This window comes from Haliaeetus albicilla, chromosome 12, assembly GCF_947461875.1.
Source record: "Haliaeetus albicilla chromosome 12, bHalAlb1.1, whole genome shotgun sequence".
Lineage (NCBI taxonomy): Eukaryota > Metazoa > Chordata > Aves > Accipitriformes > Accipitridae > Haliaeetus > Haliaeetus albicilla.
The window spans coordinates 43,171,810-43,193,632 of NC_091494.1; the positions used below are offsets into that span (position 1 = coordinate 43,171,810).

Below are 21,823 nucleotides of genomic sequence, written 5' to 3' on the forward strand. Positions count from 1 at the left end.
ATCTCCCAGAAGGGGCTGAGGCTTTTCCTTGGAAGCCACAAGTAGTGAGAATCATCCAGCCCATGCCGCCACCAAGTCCTGCCCAGCCCGTGACCAGAGCCTCGCATCCCTTGGGCTGCTGGTGCCTGTGTGTGCTCCTGGGCTTGGCTGCCAGGCAGGAGAGCCCAGCCTGTTACCCTGCAGCAGGGACCGCGTTCAGGAGAAAACACGGGCAGTGAATCACCACTGCAGCCCTTAGGTCCCTGGAGTTACAGCAAGTCGCAGTCGTCCTGCATACCCCTCCCCAGGCATCCCACCATCGCGCAAACGATCTAACAGAAACGCCAACGTCCAGAGTTTGGCAAGACTTGCCAAAGAGCTGGCGATTGCATCAGACAGGATTCTCACCCCGACACTAACTGCCCACAGAGCGGCTGTTGGGGGCCAGCACAAGGAGGGCCTTTGTTCACTTTATCAGCACGTCTGGGCTCGCTCTAACCGACATGACAGAGGGTGACGCCTGCTCCGAGCTCCTGCTTTGGCGCTGCCCTTCCCGTCCCCGTGCTGCGGGGGCAGGCGGCTGGGTGCAGCTTACAGCAGGGAGCAGCACAAGCAAATCGTGCCTTCTGGAGCAGGCTCTGGCAGGCACCGGCCACACGCCTGCTCCTCGCTGGGGCAGGCAGGCGGCTCCTGCCTGGCTGAGGGTGCTTCACTTCAGCCCTTGCACTTTCTTGCAGTTTCAGAGTTGCATTGTTTCCTTTAGCTGTGGCATCTGGAAGCGCAGCAGCTTTCCTGGATCCAAGGAGAAAGGGGGCCTGTGCTGTTAGCTCAGTAGTTTCCCTCTTGCATTCCAAGTTCTCCATTACCATCGTGAGTCTTCTAGACCACGAGCAGGGCCGAACCATCTCCTCTACAGCTTCTCTAGTGCTGTAGATTCTGTGAAGAGCTTTTCCCAGCGACCCTTTTCTTATCCTTAACACAAACATGCCACATGCTCTGTAAACATCCGCAGGCTCTTATCACACATCGCCTCTCCTGGATTCTGTTCTGCCTCTGCCTCCCTCATTCTTCTGGCTGTGCAGGAATTTCACTTCATACTTGCAGCTGGAGTAGGCACAACGCAGGCAGGCCAGAGGCTTGGAACCCACCTGCTCCTCAGCTGTCAGGAGACACCCCTACCTCCAACTTCACTACCTCTGAGACCCCCTATTTTCACTTCCCCACACCCTTCTCATCCCTCATACTGCAGGGCACGCAGAACAGAGTGAACAGCGAGGGACAGATCTTGAAGACAAACCCCCAAGAGCAGCAAAGGACACAGTGCAACGAGGGCCTCTTGCCTTTTCTCCTCTGGCAAGGGCTGTTCCAGATCCCCTGTTTCACAACTCAGCAGGCCCAGGGATTCTGGTCTTCTCCTACCCCAGGTGTTTGCAGAAATCACCTGTGGAACAGAAGTTCTGCCACTTCCTGCCAAAGACCCAGAACCAGGAAGTTCCAGAACAGAAGCAGAATGGACAACAGACAGTCAGTTCAAAGATTTTATTTAACTGTCATAAAAGGAGAAGCAGACGATGATTCCAAACCTGTTAACCCGGGTCTAGGATTTACAGACAATATGCACCAAATCAAATTAACAAAAATCTCTCTAGGGGCAGGGCAAGGGAGAGTTAGAGGCAAAGACGTAGCTACGAGAAAGCCACATGTACTTGGTCCCAGTTCTAATACGACCTCAACGTGGTAGGATCCAAATAAGAGGGCTGTGGAGCTGGAACGTGCCTGCCCAGCCCTCAGGGGTTCATGGGCCCCCGAGGGCTCCTGCGCCCCGAACGCCGTGTCAGTGCAGCCGTGGGTGGCAGGCTGGCGTGCTGCAGGGGTCTGCTATGGGCACGGGGCAGGGGAGTCGAGTGTCAAGGCAATAAATACTGACAGGCCAGGCACAGATTTTAAAGGCAGAACAGATACATAAGGCATTAACCGCTTCTGAATGCTTGTCCATTGCAAGCTCTTTGTTGATCGCATCAGGAGAGCAGCTGCAGAAACAGACTAGTCCATCCTCAGCCCAAAACAGCCAGGAGGGCAGGTGCTGTCCTGGAATTTCAGTGCTTTGCAGCTACCTTGGCTGCAATGAGAAGTGTGAGGTGATGGCAACACTGGTGACTCCCGCACCCACCTGCCTTGCAACCCCCTCTATGCCTCAGAGGCTCTGAGGCTGCCAGAGAGTTCGGAGCTCTACGCAAACAGGGCCAGGGGTCCTGCCAGGCCAGCTCTCTGGACACCGGGAGGGGTGGCCAGGCGTCACCCAGGATATCACACCACCCTCCCCTCTGGAGATGTCCCGTCTCAGGTGAAGAACGGACCAGCAGCAAAGCGGGAAGTTGTGAATCTTTCCTAATAACCCATGAGGGGCGTGACCAAGATGAGTGCCATGCCAACAAACAGGGGGAGGGTGGGTGGCATTTAAAAAGTGTAACAAGGGCAGGGCCCCCTCCCTAGAGGATACATGTTACACATTAAGGCATCATGGTTACAGGGAACATCCACAAATGAAGCTGCCAGCGTTCCCAGGACACTGACGGGGTGGAAGGGGCGGGCTGGACATGATTTTAGCCAACAAACGGATTCGATAGCTGCCTGGCATCAAAGTTCTTCAGCTACTTGGAGGCAGTAGCTACCCTGAGCTGTGCACAGGAAAGCCAAGCAGAGGATCCTACACAGAACATAGGAGTCTCTCCCCTTCAGCACCTACCCGAATAAAGGCAGGTGAGAAGCAGCAAAGGGCCTGATGAGGGAGCAAGTGCTCCCACCTCTGCGCTGGGACAGCATGGCCCTGGGATGGGTAGCTGGAGACCAGATGCAGACAGCACGGTTTGGTCAATGCACTCAGCGATTCTCTGGGGAGGGGGCACATTACACAACTGAGCTCTCTGGTCAAATTATAACAGGGGGTGAAGGGTAAGAGGGTTCCAATGTCAGCACTTTGGTACAGGGGGGGATTTCTACGGTAGCCACTGTCTGATTCACGCTCTCTGGGGTTTGGCCTTGGGAAGGGCTAGTCCTTCCAATCCTTCTTGATGGTCAGGTTCCACTCCCAGGACAGGTGGTCAGTCTTATCATCATCTGTGAACTTGGATTTGATGTTGTAGCTGCCCCGGGCCAGCATGCCCTTAGGGGCTTCTTCCATGGGGGTCAGAAACTCATACTCCTCTGCTCGGGGGCCATAGCTCCCAACCATGTATTCGGTCTTGTCAACTAGAAGGAGAAAAAAGAGGTGCATGGAGGCTGTTTAAGAGCCTCCCGTGCATTTGGGACAAGGCTATAAAGCAAATGAAAGGTCTCTTCCTGCTACAACAATCCACAGAGGAGCTGTGAGAACGTCACCTGCATTAACAGCTCTGTTCACTCCAGGAACAGCTCCTCCTGCCGGGAGCGTTCCCCCCACACTAGCACTGCTGTCAGCAGTGACCTGTTCACCGCCACACTCCGGCAGGGATTACGCATCAAGCCCAGAGGTGCAGGTGCAGCCAGGACTGCAGGCTGCCACCCTGCAGCAGACCCAGGAGCCTTTGCACATCACCACAGGCTCAGCGGCACAGAGACGACTGAAGACCGTCTCTTGCCATTATGAGCTGTTGGGGCGCCAGCAGGCGAGCCCCCATCACCGCAGTGGAAAGAGCCAGAAAGCCCTCACACAAAGCAGCACCCCAGTCACAGAGAAGCACTTACTTTTCACGCCTTTCCGGAACGTGTGCTGAATGTACTTCAACCCTGACACAATCTCCCTGTTAACCTGCAGGGAGACAAGCAAGGACTGTAGAAGACATCTCTGAGACACACTGCCTAGCCCACCCACAGTAGCAGACAATTTCCTCTACCACACCACTTTTTGGGACTCAGGCACGCCCTATGCTGGGACTGCAGCAGTCTGGTGTTCCACTCGTTCTTCAGCTTTCGGATCTGAATTCTTACCCTAAAGGAGATTTTTATCCGGTATTCCACACCCTCCTTCAGCACAAATGCTTGCTTCTTGAAGCTCTCCAGGTCACCTACAAAGAAGGGATATGGTTGCTCAGACTCCCTTTGTGTAGTGTTCTGGGGCGAATCTAAGTCGCAAGAGGTGATCAGGACAGTATCTGCAGTAGCAGGGGATGACCCTTACTGCCTGGACAGCACACAGTTCATCCTTTCGTTTTTGCATGACAGGACCCTCCTTGCTGCACTGCCCATGCTACCCGAGGTGGGCGAGCGATGCCCTGCCAAAGGACACTGCAGTGCAGCAATGCAGTTGATTCAAGAATGTTCCTTTGTAGATGTTTGCTCCGAGGCTGTCACCATCTCGAAGCTGCCATTAGCTTTACTGCACAGGCTGGAGGACAGCTGGCTCCCCCAGCCAGTAGCTCACACCTCTAAAAAACTAGGGCTGGCAAGGGAGTGGAAGCAGAAGGGCCTTCTGCTGCGACGGGGGACACAGCTGCCGGGCTCAGAGCACAGAACCCTCCGGGGGCCCAGGCACCTTACCCTGCATCCAGCGCAGGGGCATTTCAGACATAGAAGGGCTTGGCCACCACACCAGCCATGCTCCTGTGGGGCCTTCTGCCAGGCTCCACACCAAGCCAGCTTTGACCTGGGAGAAGGGCAAGAAGCTCACCTGTCAGGTCCAGCTCCAGAGGGCCAGGAGCAGTAGTGCAGACCAAAGTCAGCTTGGTCACCACCACATTTGGAGCATTGGGATCTAGAAAACAAGCAAAAAGGCTGTTAAACACCCATCCCTGACACCAACCAACACAACTCCTTTTCCTTCCAGGGCACTTCTTGAAAGAGCAAGAAAACCAGTGAGAACAACATCCCCCTCAGTGAAGGTATGGGCTCCCCGCTGTGTCAGGCCCAGCCCACAGTCTCCCCAAGAGCATCCCCCTCTAGAGGCAGAGCGTGCCACCCCTCAGTCCCTGTGCCTTATTCCAAGGGCCAGAGATCAGCCCAGGGGAGTGCAGAAACAGGCCTTTATGCTCCTGGCTGTGCTCCGGCCGAAGCGCAAAGAGCTGGGAGGAGAACAGCTCCCAGGCAGGAGCAGGGATGAGGCTGGAAGTGACTGATGGAGCTCTGGCTTGGTTGAGGCATAGCCATGTCCTAGGGCTCACCTGCAGTCACGGTGACAGCACCAAGCAGTGCCTCCTTGTACTTGCGCAGGCTCTCATCATCCTTGTCCAGCTCCTGGATCTCCTGGATGCTCTTCTGGGCAGGTGGCTTATAGTTGACGGAGTGTTCGTCTTCCTCATTTTCAGCTGCAATCTGGGCCAGCTGCTCTGCTGTCGGCTCCTGCTCTGCCATCCTTACACACACGAGTTACACTGAAGTGGGGAGGAGAAGTGTAACTGCATCTACCTACTCCACCAGCATGGCTCCTGCACAGCACCGCAGCCCATCAGCACCAACCAGGCTTCCCCAGAACTGCTCCGCCATGACTCCACAGGCTCCCTCTCTCACGTGGGCCCCTCACAGGCTGTCCTCAGGAGTCTTCAGGGGACACAACCCTGCCAAGGGTGCAGAGCCCACAGACCCTGCAGACCCCTCCATAGGCCAGGTCTCATACTCAGCCCATAGAGGCCCACGCAAGAAAGGAAAAATTGAACCTCAGTGCTTTACTCATAAGCTGGAACAGGTAAATATCCAAAGCCGTAGAGAAAATGCTCTCTTCCACAAGATCAGCCGGGTGAGGCTTTCGCTCATAATAAACCTGAGCCCAGAATAAACCCAGTTCAGTTCTGCTCTCTACAACACACGATTCCAGCTAAGAATAGGCCTCTGCCCCACCACTGGCACAAATGCCAGGAGCCTCTGCTGCAATCTAGATCTCACAGTTTGTAACTCAATCAGATCAATCTGCTCTGCGCCAGGTGCTGGGTGCCTCGGAGGAGTGGAAGAAGACACCTGGCTCAGCTGATGTCATGCTCAGTCCTTTTCAAAAATCTGTGTCACACACGGCCAGTGAAACAGATAATGGATTAAAAACATGTGCAGAGTTTGGCTTGGCTGGCCAAGACTCTAACCAGGAAACACCCAGCTGCACACTGAAGGCTGGTGAAAGGTGATGCCAACACCCCATTAAAAACCTCAGTTAAAGCCCATGACATCCTCAGCAATTCCTGATGTTCCACGGAGTGTGCTGTCCTAAGGGTCATCTGACAGCAAATATCAACTTGGACTCTCCAAAGACTCGAAAAACTCTTTCAGTGACAGCTTTTGAAAGGCTTTTTGTACAAGCAAAATCTTTCGCAAATGAACTGCTGGTGGATCCAAGTGTTTCTGTCATTATCTGGCACTCCCGCATTCAGTATTCCCGCCTGGAGCTCTGTGCTAGCATGCACAACTCGCAGCAGACTGCGGAACTGCATTCACTGCTCTGGGATCTAGTTTCCAAATAAATCAAGAACTACTACATTTGCTACAAGTACAACAAACACACACAATGTACTTAAATACAGGCTTAATTATGATCTACAAGCACCTAAAGCTTCTCATACAGGTTATGCTAAATAAGCTAACCATCATCCATTCTTTTCGTCTTCGAGCTAGCTGATGTAATAGCACACAGTTCAGTTATTCCATTTCTACCCAACGTGCCACCCAGAGGGGGAAAGAAAGACCTCAGCGCTGACACTAACCACACATGGTTTATAGAGCACATTTTATAGTGACACAAGGCAAGTTCTGCAGATGCTGGAGCCAGTCTGACTCCACATCCAGTTCGAGCTTGGCAAGGGTGTAACAGCAGAACAGCAGAGGTACCAGCTGGGCTCCACTAATATTTTTAGCCATAAATATTATGAATGTTTTATTGGGGAACAGGGCAAAGGAGACAGATTAGACACACAAAATGAAATTTTGCACATCTCCACCAGAAAAGAAGACTACAGCAGACCTATCAGGAAATGCACAGAGGAGAGAGAAAAGTAAGGGGGAAGGAGAACCACTGACCAGCCCACCTGCTGCCAGGACTCTTGGGTGAGGCGCTGGCCCCAGCTCCCAGGGAACCGGTGCTGAGGTGGAGCTGCAGCCAGGCCCCCGGTGGGGACCCACTCCTGGCCCACTGTCAAACCTGGGAACAGACGTGCTGGCTTGTCCTGGGCTGGCAGCGCTTCCCTGGAGAGGCTGGCACAGCTCTCAGGGTGTCCTGGGGGTAGGGTACTTGCAATGGATGCAACTGGTGTTTCTGGGTATTAAAGCTTGACTAAGATTTATCACCAGACAAAGGTGGGAGGATGATGTGATACTTTGGGGTTATTACAAGGGCTTTGGCCCTGCGTGGCACAAGTGTGTCTGCGTAGGGGAGTTTGTCCCATTGTACCTTCGCACTTACTACTCCCAACAACTGCCGGTACTGACCCCTACACTTTACAACAAACAGCTGGCCCTTCTGCATGGTATCCTCCAATATCCTGGCACTGAATGTCATGAAAATTTGTATTCAAAAGGCCATTTAATCTCATGTCATACATGAACAACTGACTAGATCTCACCCTGGTATCTCTGTATCAAACCCAGTCACTTCCTTTGTGCTCCTGACCAAAAAAACCTCCAGCCTTGCAGACTCTCAGAAGTGTTGAGCAAACACTCACTCAAGCATCCGTTCTACTGCTTGATCCCCTTACTGCAGTCCTCTGCCTCGCCTCCGGGCTACATTTCACCTCCCAGGCACTACAGGTCATTCTCTCTCCCTATGCTGAAGAACTCCTGGACCTCTCTCCTAAGACGCCTGTAGCTTTCAGGAAATGGAAGTGACGGACTTCCAGTGAGAGCTTTAAAGAACTAAAGTCCCCAGTCACTGACTTCTGTTGACTCCCAAATTCTCTGTGATTGAGTCCTCTTTGAAAGCCTGAATATAACAAACAGATACCCATGTGGCAGACAATCCACCAGTATCCATCCACGTGCACATCCCCGACGGTGCCAGGTCCCTTTGCACGGCATTAGCGTCCAAAGGTGTATACCACCTTCCAATTTTCAGACCAAGCAGAGACAAAACTTCTAACAAATGGCCTCATCAGCACCTGCAAGTGACAGGCCACAGGAGCTGTAGCACAGCCTCTCCTCAAGCAAACAAAGCTCGCCGAACCCAGCACTGTGCATGCAGTGAAGGATCAGCCAACCACAGCACAGCTCCAGACAGCAGGGTCAGGTCTGGAAGATCGCTGCACTCCACACAGGAACAGCCTTAGCGTTAAACAGTACTGATTTCTAGCAGCTGAAATAGCAGCTGATTTCCAGGATCAGGTATCCTATCCTGATCAGTTAAGAAATGCATTAGTTTGGTCTCACCCACGTATAGAGCCATCGATAACCAACCTCTAGATGTAACAGACAGGGCAACAGTTTCCTCCCACACATCAACAGCGCTCAATCTTCATCAACTCTGTCAGGGTAACCCTTCCCACAAACAGATATTTAGCAACAACCATGCTGTAGAAGGCACGGAAGAAAAAAAAACCAAAATGAAAAAGCAAATCCCCAGGTCTTCGGTTGTGTTCCTATGCCTCTAGTCTTAATCCTGTGATCCAGGGCTAAAGAAACAACCATGCACACCACCACACGGATTAATCAAGAACCACCCCAGTCCTCACAGGATCTCTAAAACAACAGAAGCCCACCAGACACCAAAAACGGCTCCTCAGACCAACACAAAGCACTACTCCAACCAGCAGCTCAGGCCAGGCCAGGGTTCAGCTCTCTGAGGAAGCCCTGGAGAAATATCACTTCCTCTCTTCCAACAGGCTTCCCCAGGAGCAGCAGTCAGAAGAACATCTCTGACCAGGCTGCACCAAAGCCACTGCTGCAGCGCTCCCGAGAGGAGCGGGCTCCTGCACCCCAGCCAGATGCAAGGGTTGAGACACTCTGCGACAGAGCTGGCAGGGGCCAGGCTGTGGCCGGCAGGCCGCCCCCTTCCGCACAGAGCACTGCATTTCATCACCATAGGTCACAGCGCCTTGGCTACTTCTCCAACATGCAGCCAGAGAGGAAGGAGACTCCTCATGGCATCAAAACTTTTATGAGGGCCTCAACCTCACCCTTCAGACTTCTTGGACAAAGCATTTATTACAGCTCAGGATTAGTAAACCAGAGCTTTTTTAGGCATGTGAAAGACCAGCCATGACATTGCCAGACAAAGTGAAGCCAAGGGACTTGATTGCATGTGAACTGCCAGGAGAGAACTGCACTTGTGTATCCCATCTATGCCATGCCAAGACCTGCAGCAAGCACACACCAATACACAGAGAAGGGACCTGCAAGACAGTCCTTCAAAGGGCTCAGCTCCTTAATGAAAGCCTTCCCGCTACACTGCTGACCTGCAGCTGGGCGCAGCTGCCTTGCAGGAGCTCAAGACCTCAAACCTCAGGCATTGCTCTGAGATGTTTGGAAGGAAATTCTTCTTCAGCTCCTTTTGACACTCAGGAGGTGCTCGGGTGTCCTGCTCAGCACCTCCGAACAGTGGCTCTCTGGCTCTTAAGACTCAGCCGAGTTGCAGAACACTAGACCTAGTGTTTCTGCGGCTTCTGAGAGGCCTGCTGCTCTACAAAAGGCACAGACCCACTGTCAGCTCTGCCATGGCTGGCAGGGAAGGGGACTCCCAGCCCTCACAAGCAAATTACAGGAGGCGGGCTCCTCAGACGTGGAGAGACATCTAGGGAAGCAGCCCTGGGTGCTTCTCAGATCCTTGCAGGTCACAGAAGCCTGCAGAAGACAGCAGCAGGCTGAATCGCTTCCCACCTGGGAATTTGCACTCAGCTGCCATCATTGCTTCCTCAAATCAGCAGCTTCTCCTGGATTCTCAGCATTTTTCGCTCAGGACCGAGGAGCTAGCAGCAGCGAATGCAAGAGCTCCACCTTCTGCCAGACAGAAAAACTGCTAGGAACATGACCCTATTTGTTTTCAGGCAGACAGCGGTAAACAGCAACTTCTTCATACCCCGGGGTCAAGATCCCACGGCACTAGCAAAACCAGAGTTAGCCAGAGGTAACTATGATGAGCTAATTGGCTTCAGACGTCCATTAGACCGCAGCGCAGCCGTGGACGCACAGCAGTGCCAATTCGAGCGGTCCCCACCCTTCCTTCTTCCCTCGTGGCGCAAGGGAAGGCTTGTGCAGCCACAGGGCAAACTCGGTTGGAATTTGATCCAGTTAATAACCGTTTCTGCAGGGCTATTTTCCAGCCAGATCAGTTCACTGATCCGGTTCACTATGCAGCTACAAACACTGCTACACTGTAAGAACAGGGAGCCAGAACTGCTTAAACCGGCTCAAGCTGTGCTGCTGCTCTGCACGTACAATGGCAGCTCAGGAGGCTGAATCAGAAATAAACGGGGCTCAGACAGTTCCCAGGGCAGCAGCAGGGGAGCGGGTGGGCACATCACCAGCAAAGGAGGAACTGGTGACTCACTGACACTTCCGGAGGCCGAGTGCTGCCCTCTGACACCACTCGGTAATTCGGAGGCAAGGGGACATCCAGATAATGATAATGCCACTGCACTGGTTGCTTTGTAAGAGCGTCCCAGAGAACTCTCGTCTCGCCTGATCCCTGCCACTGGCTTACAGCTCTGGGGATGAAGGACTCTGGAAACAGTCCGCTGCCTTTCAGGGACTCAGCAGTTTGGAGATGTGGGATTTTTTTTTTTTTTTTTTTTTTTTGCTTGTGACATAACCCTGGCCTGCAGTTCACCTACAAGGCATTAACTGTCAACAGCAAAACCAAAGGCATGAGCAGACAGTTCCATACACTCACAACTTCAGAAGTTTAAAAAACTCTCGCAGTCCTACACCCAGGATACAAACAAGTTATGTGGGTAAACGGGCTGCAGTCTGGCTGCAACCGCCATCTGTGTGGTGACCCCGGCGCTGCAGCTGCGGACACCCCCAAGAGCACGACCCATCCGTACGCATCGCCACTCGTCCCCACAGTGGAACACTACAATGAAACCGCCTCTGCTCAGCAGTTACGGGAGAAGAACACCCGCGCTGGAAGAATGCTTGGACAACGAGAGCAGCAGCAAAGCACTCTGGACTAGAGCCGAAACCCTCAAGGCAGCAACGTAGTCACTTCACGTGACTACGAGTTCTTATCGGCTTAAGAAAAGGAAGTTAGGACTTTCAGACTTGTTGCAAAGAGCTGTGGAGCCAGGGAAGACATCGCCATCCTTCCGGCATGGCTGTAAAGGAAGGAGGAGAACCGATACCATAGCCTGCAGGAGCCAAGCTGCAGCCTTTATGCACGTTGCCCCTGCTTCTGTAATGTGCACCCTGCCGACAGCATTAAGGGGGATAAGACAGGCTCTTTAATTACTCTAACACGGAAGGAAATCCACTCTGAGGAAGCTGCTTCCAAGTTCCTCGTTTCGTAACTAGGAACCATTTATGGAAAATCTGTTTGAGACAAACGAGAGCACTTGCAGCCCCAAGCGCCCTGGGAGGCCAAAAGGACCCAGCGTTCCTTTCACCGCGGCCCAGGCAACAAGAGAAACCTGAGGGGAGGGCTCGGAGCAGCCCCGGCTCCTCCGGGGAGCACGAGCCGACCCGAACCGCCCGTGTTTCGCCCTAACCGCGGGCCTCGGTGCCGCGAGAGCTCCGCTCCGCTCCGGGACGGCGCCAGCCGGGGACGGCGGCTTCCCCCGGGCCCTCAGCGGGCCGTGCGAGGGCACTCGGGGCCCACGCTCCCATACCTCGGCCGCGCCCCGGAGCCAGCGGGGCAGCGGGGCGGCCGAGCCCGGCCAGGCCACGGCGGGTCGGAGGCGCGGCCCCACGATCTGATCCCCCCCCCACCGCCGCCACCGCCCGGTCCCCGCCGCTCCCCCGCCCCACCGCGGCCCGGCCCCGCCCTACCGGCCCTGCTCGCTCTCCGCGCTGCGGTGACAACGCCGCCGGGATCCGCCCAGCCGCCCGCGCGCCCCCGCACTTCCGGGACACGCCCGTCACTTCCCGTTATACGAGACTGAGCCCCGCGCCTCACTTCCGGCCGCGACCCGGCGCGCTGATTGGCCCAAAGGCGGGGGGGCGGGGTACGCGCACGCTGGCGGGATGAGCGATAGAGTTGGGGCGGAGGGGTAGAGCGCCGCGGGGCGGGGCGCGGGAAGGCGCGCGCGGGCCGGGCCGGGAAGGGCGGGGCCGGGCCGGGAAGGGCGGGGCGGGGCGGGGCCAGGCACGGCGCGGCGGGCAGGCGTCCACAGCTCTAGACACGGTTCTATTTTATTACGGCAAAGGTGAAAAAGCCACCTCGGCCCAACAGGCAACCAGTAAAATTTATCCCAAAAATAACTCGGTACAAAACAGGTCTGCTTCAGAATTAAAAAAAACCTTTACAGGAGTTTAAAACCTATCCCAGAACGTAAAAGTAAAACAAATCCCATCCTCGGTATTAGTAGCCACGGCCGCAGCCCCCGCCGGGGAGCGTGGAGCGAGATCGGAGTCCTTCCCTGTGCCCGCCGCCCACCGCTTTAGCTGGTGTCCATCTGGAAGAGAGGAGAGGAGCCGTCACCGCGCACCCCGTGGCACCCTGCCTGCCCACCCCTGCGGAGGCACTCCGGCCCCGGCAAACCACCGCAAGGCCCCGGCGCTGCCGGATGGGGATGGCAGGTTCCAGCCCCGGCCCGTTCAGGCGCTGGCCTGGGAGCGTCCGGCAGTGCCGGGGCCCAGCTGAGCCACCGCGGCGCCCTGAGGCACGACGGCCAACTGCCCTGCTGCGCTCCCCCGCCCCCAGCCAAGTCCTTGCAAAATAACACTATTTACGCATCCCCGAAGCCAGAGAAGGCTGCTCTAAAACACCAGACAATTTTTTCTGGAATTCTGCTCATCCCACTTCTTCCACACTCTCGCCTCAATTTTATCCCGCTCCTACAACACTGACTCATGTACACATGTGAGCTCAGTTCTCTACTGAGATGTTAACCCGGCTGCAGCACAGAGACATCTGAGCTAGTTCTGAAGGCAGCAAACAATGTGCATGGCTCTGTGTGTTACGGACTCGTATCGGCCATCAGCATCGCCAACCCTTCCTCCATCAGCATCCCATGTAGTTATTTCACACATTTTTTTTCCTTTTTGTTTTTCCTTTTTCCAGCCCATTCTCTGTGGGTTTTGTTACACAGGTACTGCTCGTCACAGCTGTTCCAGCTGTGCAGGAGGCTGCCCCACACTGGCCCCAGCGAGCCACGGAGCTGGACAAGGGGTTGTTTCTTGGCAACCAGTAACAGCAGTCGGCAAAGCATTCTGGAAAGTAAAGCCAACTACCGGACCAAGGCGCTGCTCGGCTTTAGAGGGAGAACGCTTTAATCCAGTGACCCGGAAAACACTTTCTGTTTCCTGCGAGCTCTGGGCTGCCAATGTTTCCCAGAACGAGATGCCGTGGGGAACCTGTGGACAGCGCCTGAGCAGCACTTACCCTGGCATTGTAAGCATCCAGCTGTGCATCTAGTTCTTCTGCGGAGAGCTGCTGTTTGGAAGTTCTCCCAGCTCCTCTGCCTCTCCCTCTGTTCCCACCACGAGTACCTCGCCTGTTGCCTCCTCCACCACCAAATCCTCCTGAACCACCACGGTTTCTGGTCATGCCACCTCTGTTTACACTGTGATTTTTAAAGAGCAACTGTTTTAGTGCATTCCGGTTAACCCAAACAGGCACGCAGAAGTTTGCCAAACAGGAGACGGATCCACACTTCCTACACAGACAGGAGCCAGGCACGTTCCCACCCCGCGCTGACCGGGCAGAGCGACTCCCGCGGCCGTACAGCATCTCACCTCTGTGCTGGTCTCCTCTGTGTGTCGATCTGTGACGTGACCAGCTGAATGTTCATGGGGCGTCCTGGAGGAAGAGCAGCCCGTGAGCCTGTGTGCAGGACACGGGCGCGCGGGCTGCTCCAGCCAGCGAAACGCACTATGGAGACGGCCACGCAGACTCACCATCCAAGGGGACTCCATTGTACTGCTTCATCGCTTTCAGAGCATCTGCCTTCCTTTCGAAATGCACATCTGCTGTCCCTAGACTGCGGCCAGATCTGTCATAGTGCACGGCTGCCTTCTTCAAGGTCCCAAACTCTGCAAAGAGCTCCTGAGAAAAAAAAGGGGAGAAGAGCGTACATGTCCAACAGCGCTGCAAACACCACACAGCCAAGAGACGGCACCGCAGTTCCCCATACACAACTGCTCTCAGCAATTGCAGGCGCTTTTCAGAACATCACTGACAACTTGGACAAAACACTGATGAAAGAGGGGAGCACAAGCCCATCAGAAGGACTTCAGAAAGTTGCCACAGGTGGCAAAAACAAGCAGGACTTCATATTCACCACTTGCAGGGTGCACATTTACAGCCAGAGAAGTGGACCCAAGGAATGCCAACCTGTTTCTTTTCCCAGGGAAATTGCAGGTGTTTTTGTTGAGGCTGAGTCAATGGGATGACTACTTAAAAATAATCCAGAACCTAATCCATTTCACAGAGGAAGAATACCCTGTATGAACACAGGGATTCATAAGATGGTCACAGTTTCATTGTGCCGGATTTTTTTTTTTTTTTAACTCCTTAAATCTTTACTAGACCAGGTGCAATTTAAAAACACGGCCCATTAGGATTGTACCCCAAAAACTGAGATGAGGAAAAGCCCTGTACTGAAGCATGTAATTCACAGTCACAAAGGATGGAAATGAAGAGGCAGCAACGAAGCCACCCATTTTGTTTTACAGATGCTACACTTAGGAAGTCAACAAGGAGAGCTTGCCTTTGTGAGTTTCTGCTACAGCCCGTGCCTTAAAAGTTCAACATCTACCCCAGAGCTGCCAGGTGCCCCAAGGGACAGGCCACCTGCTACAGTACCTGCTGCAAGGCCCAACTGCCATGCTGCTGTCCCCGTGAGTTACTGCCCAAGCATCTGACGGGGCACTATACGTGTTCTTCCGCTTCCAAGCAAGCAGCACTCCAGGCAGAGCTGCAGGCCAGCTCCTCCCTTGTACTCATTCACCGGAGGTGAACATTACACGGCACTCGATAGAAGCTTTCTGGAGCAGGGCGCACCACAGGCGAGGCTGTGCTCAGCCCCTTCTCCAGAGCCAGCTTCTCTTTGCACTGCAGAGAACACAGGTTCCTCCCAAGCAGCAGCGACTGCTCACTTGGGGAGCAACGCCTCCGAGAGCAGCACGCGTTGGAGGCTCCTTCCAGCCCATACACCTCCGAGCTGCACTGTACCACATTAATGATGCAATCAGCATAGAAACAAAGAAAGCAATCACCACATCTGAGGCAGCGCTAAATAATGGGATGGGTAGCAACAAAACAGGTGCAAAGCCGTTAAGTCAGCTTTGCTGCTAAATAAACCATAGGTGGACGTTCGTCCACGCCTCAGCCCAAGCCAGCAGCGGAAAAGGTGAATCCCCACGATCCTGCGCCACAGGAAGCACAGGAGCTGGCCAAACTGAGGTGACTTCACAGAGCCACATTTTACACATCGGGGCCTGACTACAACAAAGAAGAAACTTATTTAAACCAAATCTGAACTAACACGAGGAAAAGAGGTGGTTTTCAGTGCATTACCCAGTAACTAGGTGACCTGAAAAAGCTCGCTTCCAGCTCCCCAGGCACAGCCAGATTGGCACGTGGCGTAACTGCAATGAATTAAACCAATGAAGAAAACATAAAAGTAGTTGTTTGTTTTTCCTTGGTGAGGACGCGAGGACCAGAAGCCAATGTAAAAGGAATCGCTTTGCAGCGCGACTGAGCCAGCCGAGCCTCCAGCAGGGATGCACCTGCTATTTGCAAATGTTTATTTCTGCACAACCCGCTCATGACGGAGCCTCCACAGCTGGGCAGGAGCACCATGCCTCAAGCCCTCCAACCCGCACAGCCGCAGGGACAGATCACACTGTACGCCTGACTGAAAGAATCCTGCAGGTTCTTACCCAAAAGCACAACCAAAACAAGGGATATGATCCTGAACGGTAACTCAGATAGAAGATTTAACGCACCAGGTACCATAGACGCTGCCATGCAGGGGAGGACGCTCTCCCTCATAGATAAGCCTTCCCAGTTACAGCGAAGGACGTGTCCACAGGAACACCTCGACACTCAGCAGAACGTGACTTTAACAAAGCTGTGCAAACAGGTCCCACAAAAACAGAGCACGCAGGTGTACGTGCAGTGCGGGTACGAAACTTCTGCAGTTACACAGACCTTAAAGAGGTTACGCGATTTGCGCTAAATTCTCCAGCCGCAGCTGGTTCCAGCCCCTGGGCAGCACTTTTCCTCACGTGTGCTGTGGCAGAGCCACTTAAAGGCAATTAGCTGCCACTCTGTGGGAAAGGGCGGCTTTTCTGAACCACAGCCCCCTCCGGCTCACCAGAGCCACGCAGGACCAACACTCGCGGCGCAAACACCATCGCCAACGCCGAGCTAATTCACTCGGGGCTCTCCCACCCCGGGCACGGAAGGGCAGCGGGACCCGCGGAGCTCCCGCGGGCGCCCGGCACGCCCGACCCCGACGCTATGAATTAAACCCGCCCCGCGATCGCCCCCCGCGCACCCAGCGGGGCCGCTACCTGGATGTCCGCATCCGAGACGCCGAAGTCCAGGTTCGAGACGAGCAGCTTCCCGCCAGTCTCCACTCCGGCCCCCGCCCCGAAGCCGCTGTCGAACAGGTCGTGCTGCCACTTCTCGGGGAGCTGCTTCGGCTGCAACGAGACCGGGACCTCGCTGACCGTCGCCGAGGCACCGCCGGCCACGCCGCCCGCCCCGCCGGGAGCGGACAAAGGGCCGCCCGGCGGGCCCGCCCCCCGCCGCCCCATCCCGTCCCGTCCCGCCGCTGCCGCCGCCCGCGCCGGCTCCGGCCCCGGGCCCGGGCCCGGGCACCCGCCGCGCCGCCGGGCCCCGCGGACGGCCGCACTCCCCGCCCGCCCCCGCCGCGCTCCGTACCCGGCTGTAGGGCGCGGGCCGGTTCCTGCCGCCGCCCCGGGCCATCACCGGCCTGTTCCGCACGGGGCCGCCGCCTCCCGCTCGCCCGGCTCCAACGCCGCCCCGGCCGGGCCCGCCCCCGCGGGTGGCGCCGCCCCGGCCCCGGCCGCCCCGGCCGCCGCCCCGGCCGGCCCCGCGCTGGCTCCGGTTGAGCTTAATGATATCGTCCAGGGACATGTCCATCTTGTCGGCCATGATGGCGGCTCCGCTCCGGGGGCCTGCACTTCCGGCCGCGCTGCGCCGACGCCGGAAGCGGAAGAGGCGTGGCCGGCGGCGAAGGCGCGGCGGCCGCGCGCGCTTGTGCGCGGGAGCCCGGCGGGGCGGGACTTCCGGCGGGGCGCGGCGCGGCGCGGCGGGCGATGCGGGTGCGGGTACGGAGCTGGCATGGCGTCGCCTCCTGGCTGTGGGTGGCCAACGACGAGAACTGCGGCATCTGCCGGATGGCCTTCAACGGCTGCTGCCCCGACTGTGAGTGCGGCGGGGCGGGGCGGCCCCGGGGGCTCCGGACCCCTCGCCCCGACCCCGGGCTGACGGTCTGCCCGTGCCGCAGGCAAGGTGCCCGGTGACGACTGCCCGCTGGTGTGGGGCCAGTGCTCGCACTGCTTCCACATGCACTGCATCCTCAAGTGGCTGAACTCGCAGCAGGTCCAGCAGCACTGCCCCATGTGCCGCCAGGAGTGGAAGTTCAAGGAGTGACGGCCACGCTCCGCCGGTACACCGGCTGGCTGCCGCCGGGGCCGCTTCCCGCCGCCGGCCGCCTCGCCCTCAATAAACGTGCGGCCGCCGCTCACACCCTACCCGCCCCCCCCCCGCCCCGGTGTCCGGTGTCTTTCCGCGCTCGGGATCGGGGGCGGGGGCGGGGGCGGGCGGGTCGGTGTCGGGACGCGCACCGAGGCTTGCCCCGGGGGCGGCTGCGGGGCCGCCGGCGAACACCTCCTTCCCCGCGGCCCCCGCCGCCCCGGGAGGGCGGGCCGCGCGGCGGGGGCGGGCGCCCGGTTATAAAAGCGGCGGTGGCGGCGGCGGCCCCGGAGCGCTGCGGTCCCGCCGGCACCATGCACGCTGCCCGCTGGCTGGGGCTGGCGCTGCTCTGCCTCTGCCGCCCCGCCGAGCCCTGGTACCGGCCGGCGGCCGGGCCCCACCACTACTCGGTGGGCAGAGCCTCGGGGCTGCTCTCTGGGCTCCGCCGCTCCGACACGAGCGGCACCGCCAAGCCCGGCCCCGGTGCGCTGATGCCCGGCTCGGCCCGCCCGCCCGCACGGCTCCACGCCGCGGTGAGTACCGGGGCCGGTTCGGGGTACGGGGTACGGGGCACGGTGGGCCCTGGGGCTGCTCCCGCTCCCCGTGGGACGCTGGGCACAGTTTGTGCTGGGACCGGGCACCCGGCCACGGGCACTGGGACACTGTAGGTGCGGGGTCCTCCGGCTGCTGGGCACTGGGGCACGGTGGGGGCACCTCCGCTCCCCCCACCAGTGCCGTGTTGCTGGGGGACCCTGGTCTCTGTTGATGGTCTCCCCTGCAGGTGCTGTGCGTGACGGATGTGGCCCCCGAGCCACGGAGCTGCCGGTTGCTGCCTGGAGCTGCCGGCGCTCTCCAGTGCAAGGCGGACGTGACCGTGTCCTTGGACCCCGTGGCGTGTGCGGATGCCTGAGCTGGCACTGGTGGCTCCGTGGTGACAATAAATGTGCTTGGGCTGGCTCCATCGTGTCTGTTCTTGCAGGGGAGGGAGGTACTGTGGGGTGGGGGGAGCCCACCCGGGTCTGGGGAGCTCAGGGCTGCTCAGCCGTCCCCTTCCTGCAGCTCCCTGAGCCCCGCAGAGCCTTGTCTGGGGCTGGAGCTGCCCCAGGTCAGGCTGGACAAAGCCAGGACCGGGCTGTGCCCTGGGCAGGACATAGCACTTGGGGCTCCGGAGATGTTCCAGGTGAGAAGGCAGTGACAGCCCGGTGGGGAGTGGGTGGGGGGCACTTGGCAGCAGGATCACAGCTGGAGCTGAGCACAGTCCCCAGCCGGCAGCTGCGTGGGGACCCCTGGGGAGGTGGGCAACCCCATCCCATGTTTCCTCATGGGTATCACAGTGGGGAGCCTGGTCAGCCGACTGAGCACCCACCACCTGCCTCTTGCCAGCTGCTTCGGCTCAACCTCTGGGCTCCACCATGCCCCTGGGACCCACGCCAGTGCCAGCATGGCCCTGGCCTCACAGCCCCACTGCCCCCGGGCTCCTGTGAGCACCCATTCCCCCCCCAGCTGCCGAGGCTGCTCAAACACCCATCAGGGAAGATCACTCCATCGCAACCAGCGAATTGCCACCCCGCTGGCAGCCCCAAGGGCCAGCCTGATGCCCATGGTGTGAGCTGCGGGGAGCAGCAGGAACCAATGGGGCTTTGCTGAGCGGTGGGTGACCACAGGCAGGGCGCTTCTGTCCCCATGTCCCCCAGCCGGGAAGGGCCCTGCTGACCCCCTGCGCTGCAGGAGACCCAGGCACAGCCCCTGCCTGGCACCGGGGCACCCAGGCTGTGCTCCGGCAGCAGAACATGGACTCAGTGACAAGAATGGGGCAGCAGCAGCCCCCCAATGCCAGCTGCTCCTGGGCAAGGGCACCCCCCCACACACCAGGCAGCTGAGAGAGGGCTGCCTCCTCCCCAGGGGCGCAGCACCCAGTCTGGTCGCAGTCTCTGCCCCCATGAAGGTTGCCAGGGCCCTGCCTCACCTGGCAAGAGGCTCTTGCCCACGGCAGACACTGTGCCCTTTATGAAAGGACACCCTCCCCGCCCCAAGTGCCCCTGGCTGTGATGCACTGCACCCCGCAGGACTTGGCGCACCTGCCCTGGGGTGCAGCATGGCTCCATTGAAGGCTGCCGGTGCCAGTGTCTTCCTAGGAAGCTTGGTGGGCACCAGGGCCACCAACCATCACAGGGGACACAGCCCAGCATCCCCGCCATGGCAGGGATCAGCATGGCACCATAAGCCCCCACCGGAGCTGCCACAGGGTGCTAGCGCCCACCACTAAGCTCAGCCCCGTCTCTGAAATCCTGTGGGCACCCCAAGTGCTCCGGCATCTCACGACTGGCCAGGCAACTGCGGCAGCAGCGGTGTTGCCACGCAGGTGTCCCAGGTGCAGCCCTCCTACTGCCCGCAGCAGTAAGGTGCCAGCTAGGCACCAGCCACTGTCCCGGTGCTGAGCTCCCGCCTGGAGCCACCATGCGTCGGAAGCGGCTGCAGAGCCCCAGCCCTCCGTGCACAGCAGGACCAACGCACTGCAAGGAGATTGTTCCGGGCTTTGGCCAGGGTGGCAGTGGCCTATGGTGATGCTCTGGGGTCTGTTCACCCCATCACCCCTTTCCATGAATTGCTAACAGGGCCCTGGGGGACGAGCCCCAACCCCAGCCCTGCTCTGGGGGCCCTGCACCCTGGCAGGGTTTGGGCTGAAGCTGCTGGCTCCCCTTAGCAGGGTCACAGCTGCTCTTACAAGATTTAAGGCACCTGCTACAACTGTTCAGTGAATTAGTTCCCATTAGAGAAACATCACACACTTGCTGCAACCTGCATTGCAAGGGAGGGGGCCTCGGGCTGGGTGCAGGAGCCAGAGTTCTGATCTCCTGTGCTTGGGTGGCGTTGGAAATAAACCCCCCAGAAAACAAGGAAAGTCACAAACTTGAAATTCATGCCTTTCTCCCCACCCCCATTTTAACTCCACGCTCATTTTTGCCTGTGGGACTCAGGCTGTCAGTAAACAGAAGCTTAGAAGAAGGGCCCAGAGGCACTTGGAGAAAGGAACATCATATGCAAAAGTTTTCAGAGTAAACTCAGAAACAGCTCTCAGAAGCCCCAAGGAACAACAGCTCCACCGCGTGCCAGCTGAGCAGGCAAAGCTGATGTTTCCACGCAAATAAGTTATACCAGCAGGCAAGTACCCATGCATGGTGACAGCAGAAATAAAGTACTTTTGTCATTTTTTAATAACAACAGTACCTGTTTGGGTCCCAGAGGCAGCTCATTTACATGCAGATGCTCAGCCTGGGGCACATGTGTCACTGTGGCCAAGTTGTTTGTTTTTAATGACAAACTCTTCTGCTGCCTCCGTGGGAGGGGGGCTGTGTGCTGCAGAGGGGTTATTTGTGCGCTCGGCAGCCGGCGAATCCTGGGAAGGGGCCGACAGCTCAGAGTCACCATTACTCCGGGGGCGAGGGGCAACTTTGCCAGCTCCGGGCAGCAGAGCTGATGTGCATCAAAGCAGCGGGGTTTCAGCAGGAGGGCGCACAGGGCAGTGACGCAGACTAGAGCAGAGTACCGGCTCTGCCCCAGCGTGATGGGGTCCCAGCACGCGTCCCCTGTACCCCACAGTGGGCAAAGCACTGGCCTGAGCCACTCTGCTCCAGGCCAGGACTCACCCCGCTTCTCAGCCCACTCCCGCACCCCAACTGTGGCTGGGACAAGGACAGGGCTCAGCCCAATCTCACAGACCTTCAGGGCAGCGGAGACCCCTGGCCAGCTGGCGAAGACCTTAGCCCTGTTTTCCGCTGGGGTGTAGCTGAACCAGGGCACAGTCTGCAGCACAAGCCAGCTGGTGCAGCCCACAGAACGGCCGGTTCCATCAGGGGTGAATCCCCAACCTGCCCAACATCTGCAGCAGCTGTTGCCTCTGGTCAGGAAGGGAAAAGCCCTGGTCCTGGCTGGAGAGCTGCAGCAGAGCAGCCTCTGCACAGCAGCAGAGGAGCAGCAGCAGCGAGGGCTTGCCTGGACCCACTGGGAGGGAGGTGTCCGTTCCCCAGACCCTGGGGACTGTCTCCAGCCAGGCAGGGGACACAGCAACAGGCTTTTCACCAGAGTCACCATCCTGCCGCCAGCCAGCAAGGCAAGACAGGCGTTACCTTCCCAGAG

General features: G+C 57.7%; 4 protein-coding genes across 4 annotated transcripts; 2 read left to right on the forward strand and 2 right to left on the reverse strand.

Moving 5' to 3' along the window:
• Nucleotides 1–1,503: 1,503 nt before the first annotated feature.
• On the reverse strand, nt 1,504–11,983 carry ARHGDIA (Rho GDP dissociation inhibitor alpha). The gene is made up of 6 exons (XM_069799542.1): nt 11,845–11,983; nt 5,115–5,324; nt 4,625–4,708; nt 3,946–4,022; nt 3,703–3,766; nt 1,504–3,228 (listed from the first exon to the last, which is right to left on the reverse strand). The coding sequence occupies exons 2-6, from the start codon at nt 5,302–5,304 to the stop codon at nt 3,029–3,031; spliced, it is 615 nt and encodes a 204-aa protein (XP_069655643.1). The 5' UTR covers nt 5,305–5,324; nt 11,845–11,983; the 3' UTR covers nt 1,504–3,028.
• A 206-nt stretch (nt 11,984–12,189) lies between these two features.
• Nucleotides 12,190–17,191, reverse strand: ALYREF (Aly/REF export factor). Its single transcript, XM_069799543.1, has 6 exons — nt 16,910–17,191; nt 16,537–16,668; nt 13,915–14,062; nt 13,753–13,816; nt 13,400–13,580; nt 12,190–12,470 (listed from the first exon to the last, which is right to left on the reverse strand). The coding sequence occupies exons 1-6, from the start codon at nt 17,141–17,143 to the stop codon at nt 12,456–12,458; spliced, it is 774 nt and encodes a 257-aa protein (XP_069655644.1). The 5' UTR covers nt 17,144–17,191; the 3' UTR covers nt 12,190–12,455.
• Nucleotides 17,192–17,251: 60 nt separating this feature from the next.
• On the forward strand, nt 17,252–17,743 carry ANAPC11 (anaphase promoting complex subunit 11). The gene is made up of 2 exons (XM_069799545.1): nt 17,252–17,416; nt 17,499–17,743. Exons 1-2 carry the CDS (start codon nt 17,308–17,310, stop codon nt 17,642–17,644), a joined length of 255 nt encoding a protein of 84 aa, XP_069655646.1. The 5' UTR covers nt 17,252–17,307; the 3' UTR covers nt 17,645–17,743.
• A 105-nt stretch (nt 17,744–17,848) lies between these two features.
• On the forward strand, nt 17,849–18,643 carry NPB (neuropeptide B). Its single transcript, XM_069799544.1, has 2 exons — nt 17,849–18,219; nt 18,468–18,643. Exons 1-2 carry the CDS (start codon nt 18,001–18,003, stop codon nt 18,594–18,596), a joined length of 348 nt encoding a protein of 115 aa, XP_069655645.1. The 5' UTR covers nt 17,849–18,000; the 3' UTR covers nt 18,597–18,643.
• Nucleotides 18,644–21,823: the final 3,180 nt, after the last annotated feature.

What these genes read in the sequence shown, in the direction of transcription:
- ARHGDIA (XM_069799542.1), bottom strand. Translation starts at nt 5,304, where the DNA reads ATGGCAGAGCAGGAGCCGACAGCAGAGCAGCTGGCCCAGATTGCAGCT. An exon ending in TCTGGAGCTGGACCTGACAG is followed by an intron (nt 4,023 to 4,624) that starts GTGAGCTTCTTG and finishes CCTTCTTTGTAG; the next exon opens with GTGACCTGGAGAGCTTCAAG. An exon ending in GGATAAAAATCTCCTTTAGG is followed by an intron (nt 3,767 to 3,945) that starts GTAAGAATTCAG and finishes GTCTCCCTGCAG; the next exon opens with GTTAACAGGGAGATTGTGTC.
- ALYREF (XM_069799543.1), bottom strand. Translation starts at nt 17,143, where the DNA reads ATGGCCGACAAGATGGACATGTCCCTGGACGATATCATTAAGCTCAAC. An exon ending in TCTCGGATGCGGACATCCAG is followed by an intron (nt 14,063 to 16,536) that starts GTAGCGGCCCCG and finishes TTTTTTTCTCAG; the next exon opens with GAGCTCTTTGCAGAGTTTGG. An exon ending in CAGAGGAGACCAGCACAGAG is followed by an intron (nt 13,581 to 13,752) that starts GTGAGATGCTGT and finishes TAAAAATCACAG; the next exon opens with TGTAAACAGAGGTGGCATGA.
- ANAPC11 (XM_069799545.1), top strand. Translation starts at nt 17,308, where the DNA reads ATGCGGGTGCGGGTACGGAGCTGGCATGGCGTCGCCTCCTGGCTGTGG. An exon ending in CAACGGCTGCTGCCCCGACT is followed by an intron (nt 17,417 to 17,498) that starts GTGAGTGCGGCG and finishes CCCGTGCCGCAG; the next exon opens with GCAAGGTGCCCGGTGACGAC.
- NPB (XM_069799544.1), top strand. Translation starts at nt 18,001, where the DNA reads ATGCACGCTGCCCGCTGGCTGGGGCTGGCGCTGCTCTGCCTCTGCCGC. An exon ending in CCGCACGGCTCCACGCCGCG is followed by an intron (nt 18,220 to 18,467) that starts GTGAGTACCGGG and finishes TCTCCCCTGCAG; the next exon opens with GTGCTGTGCGTGACGGATGT.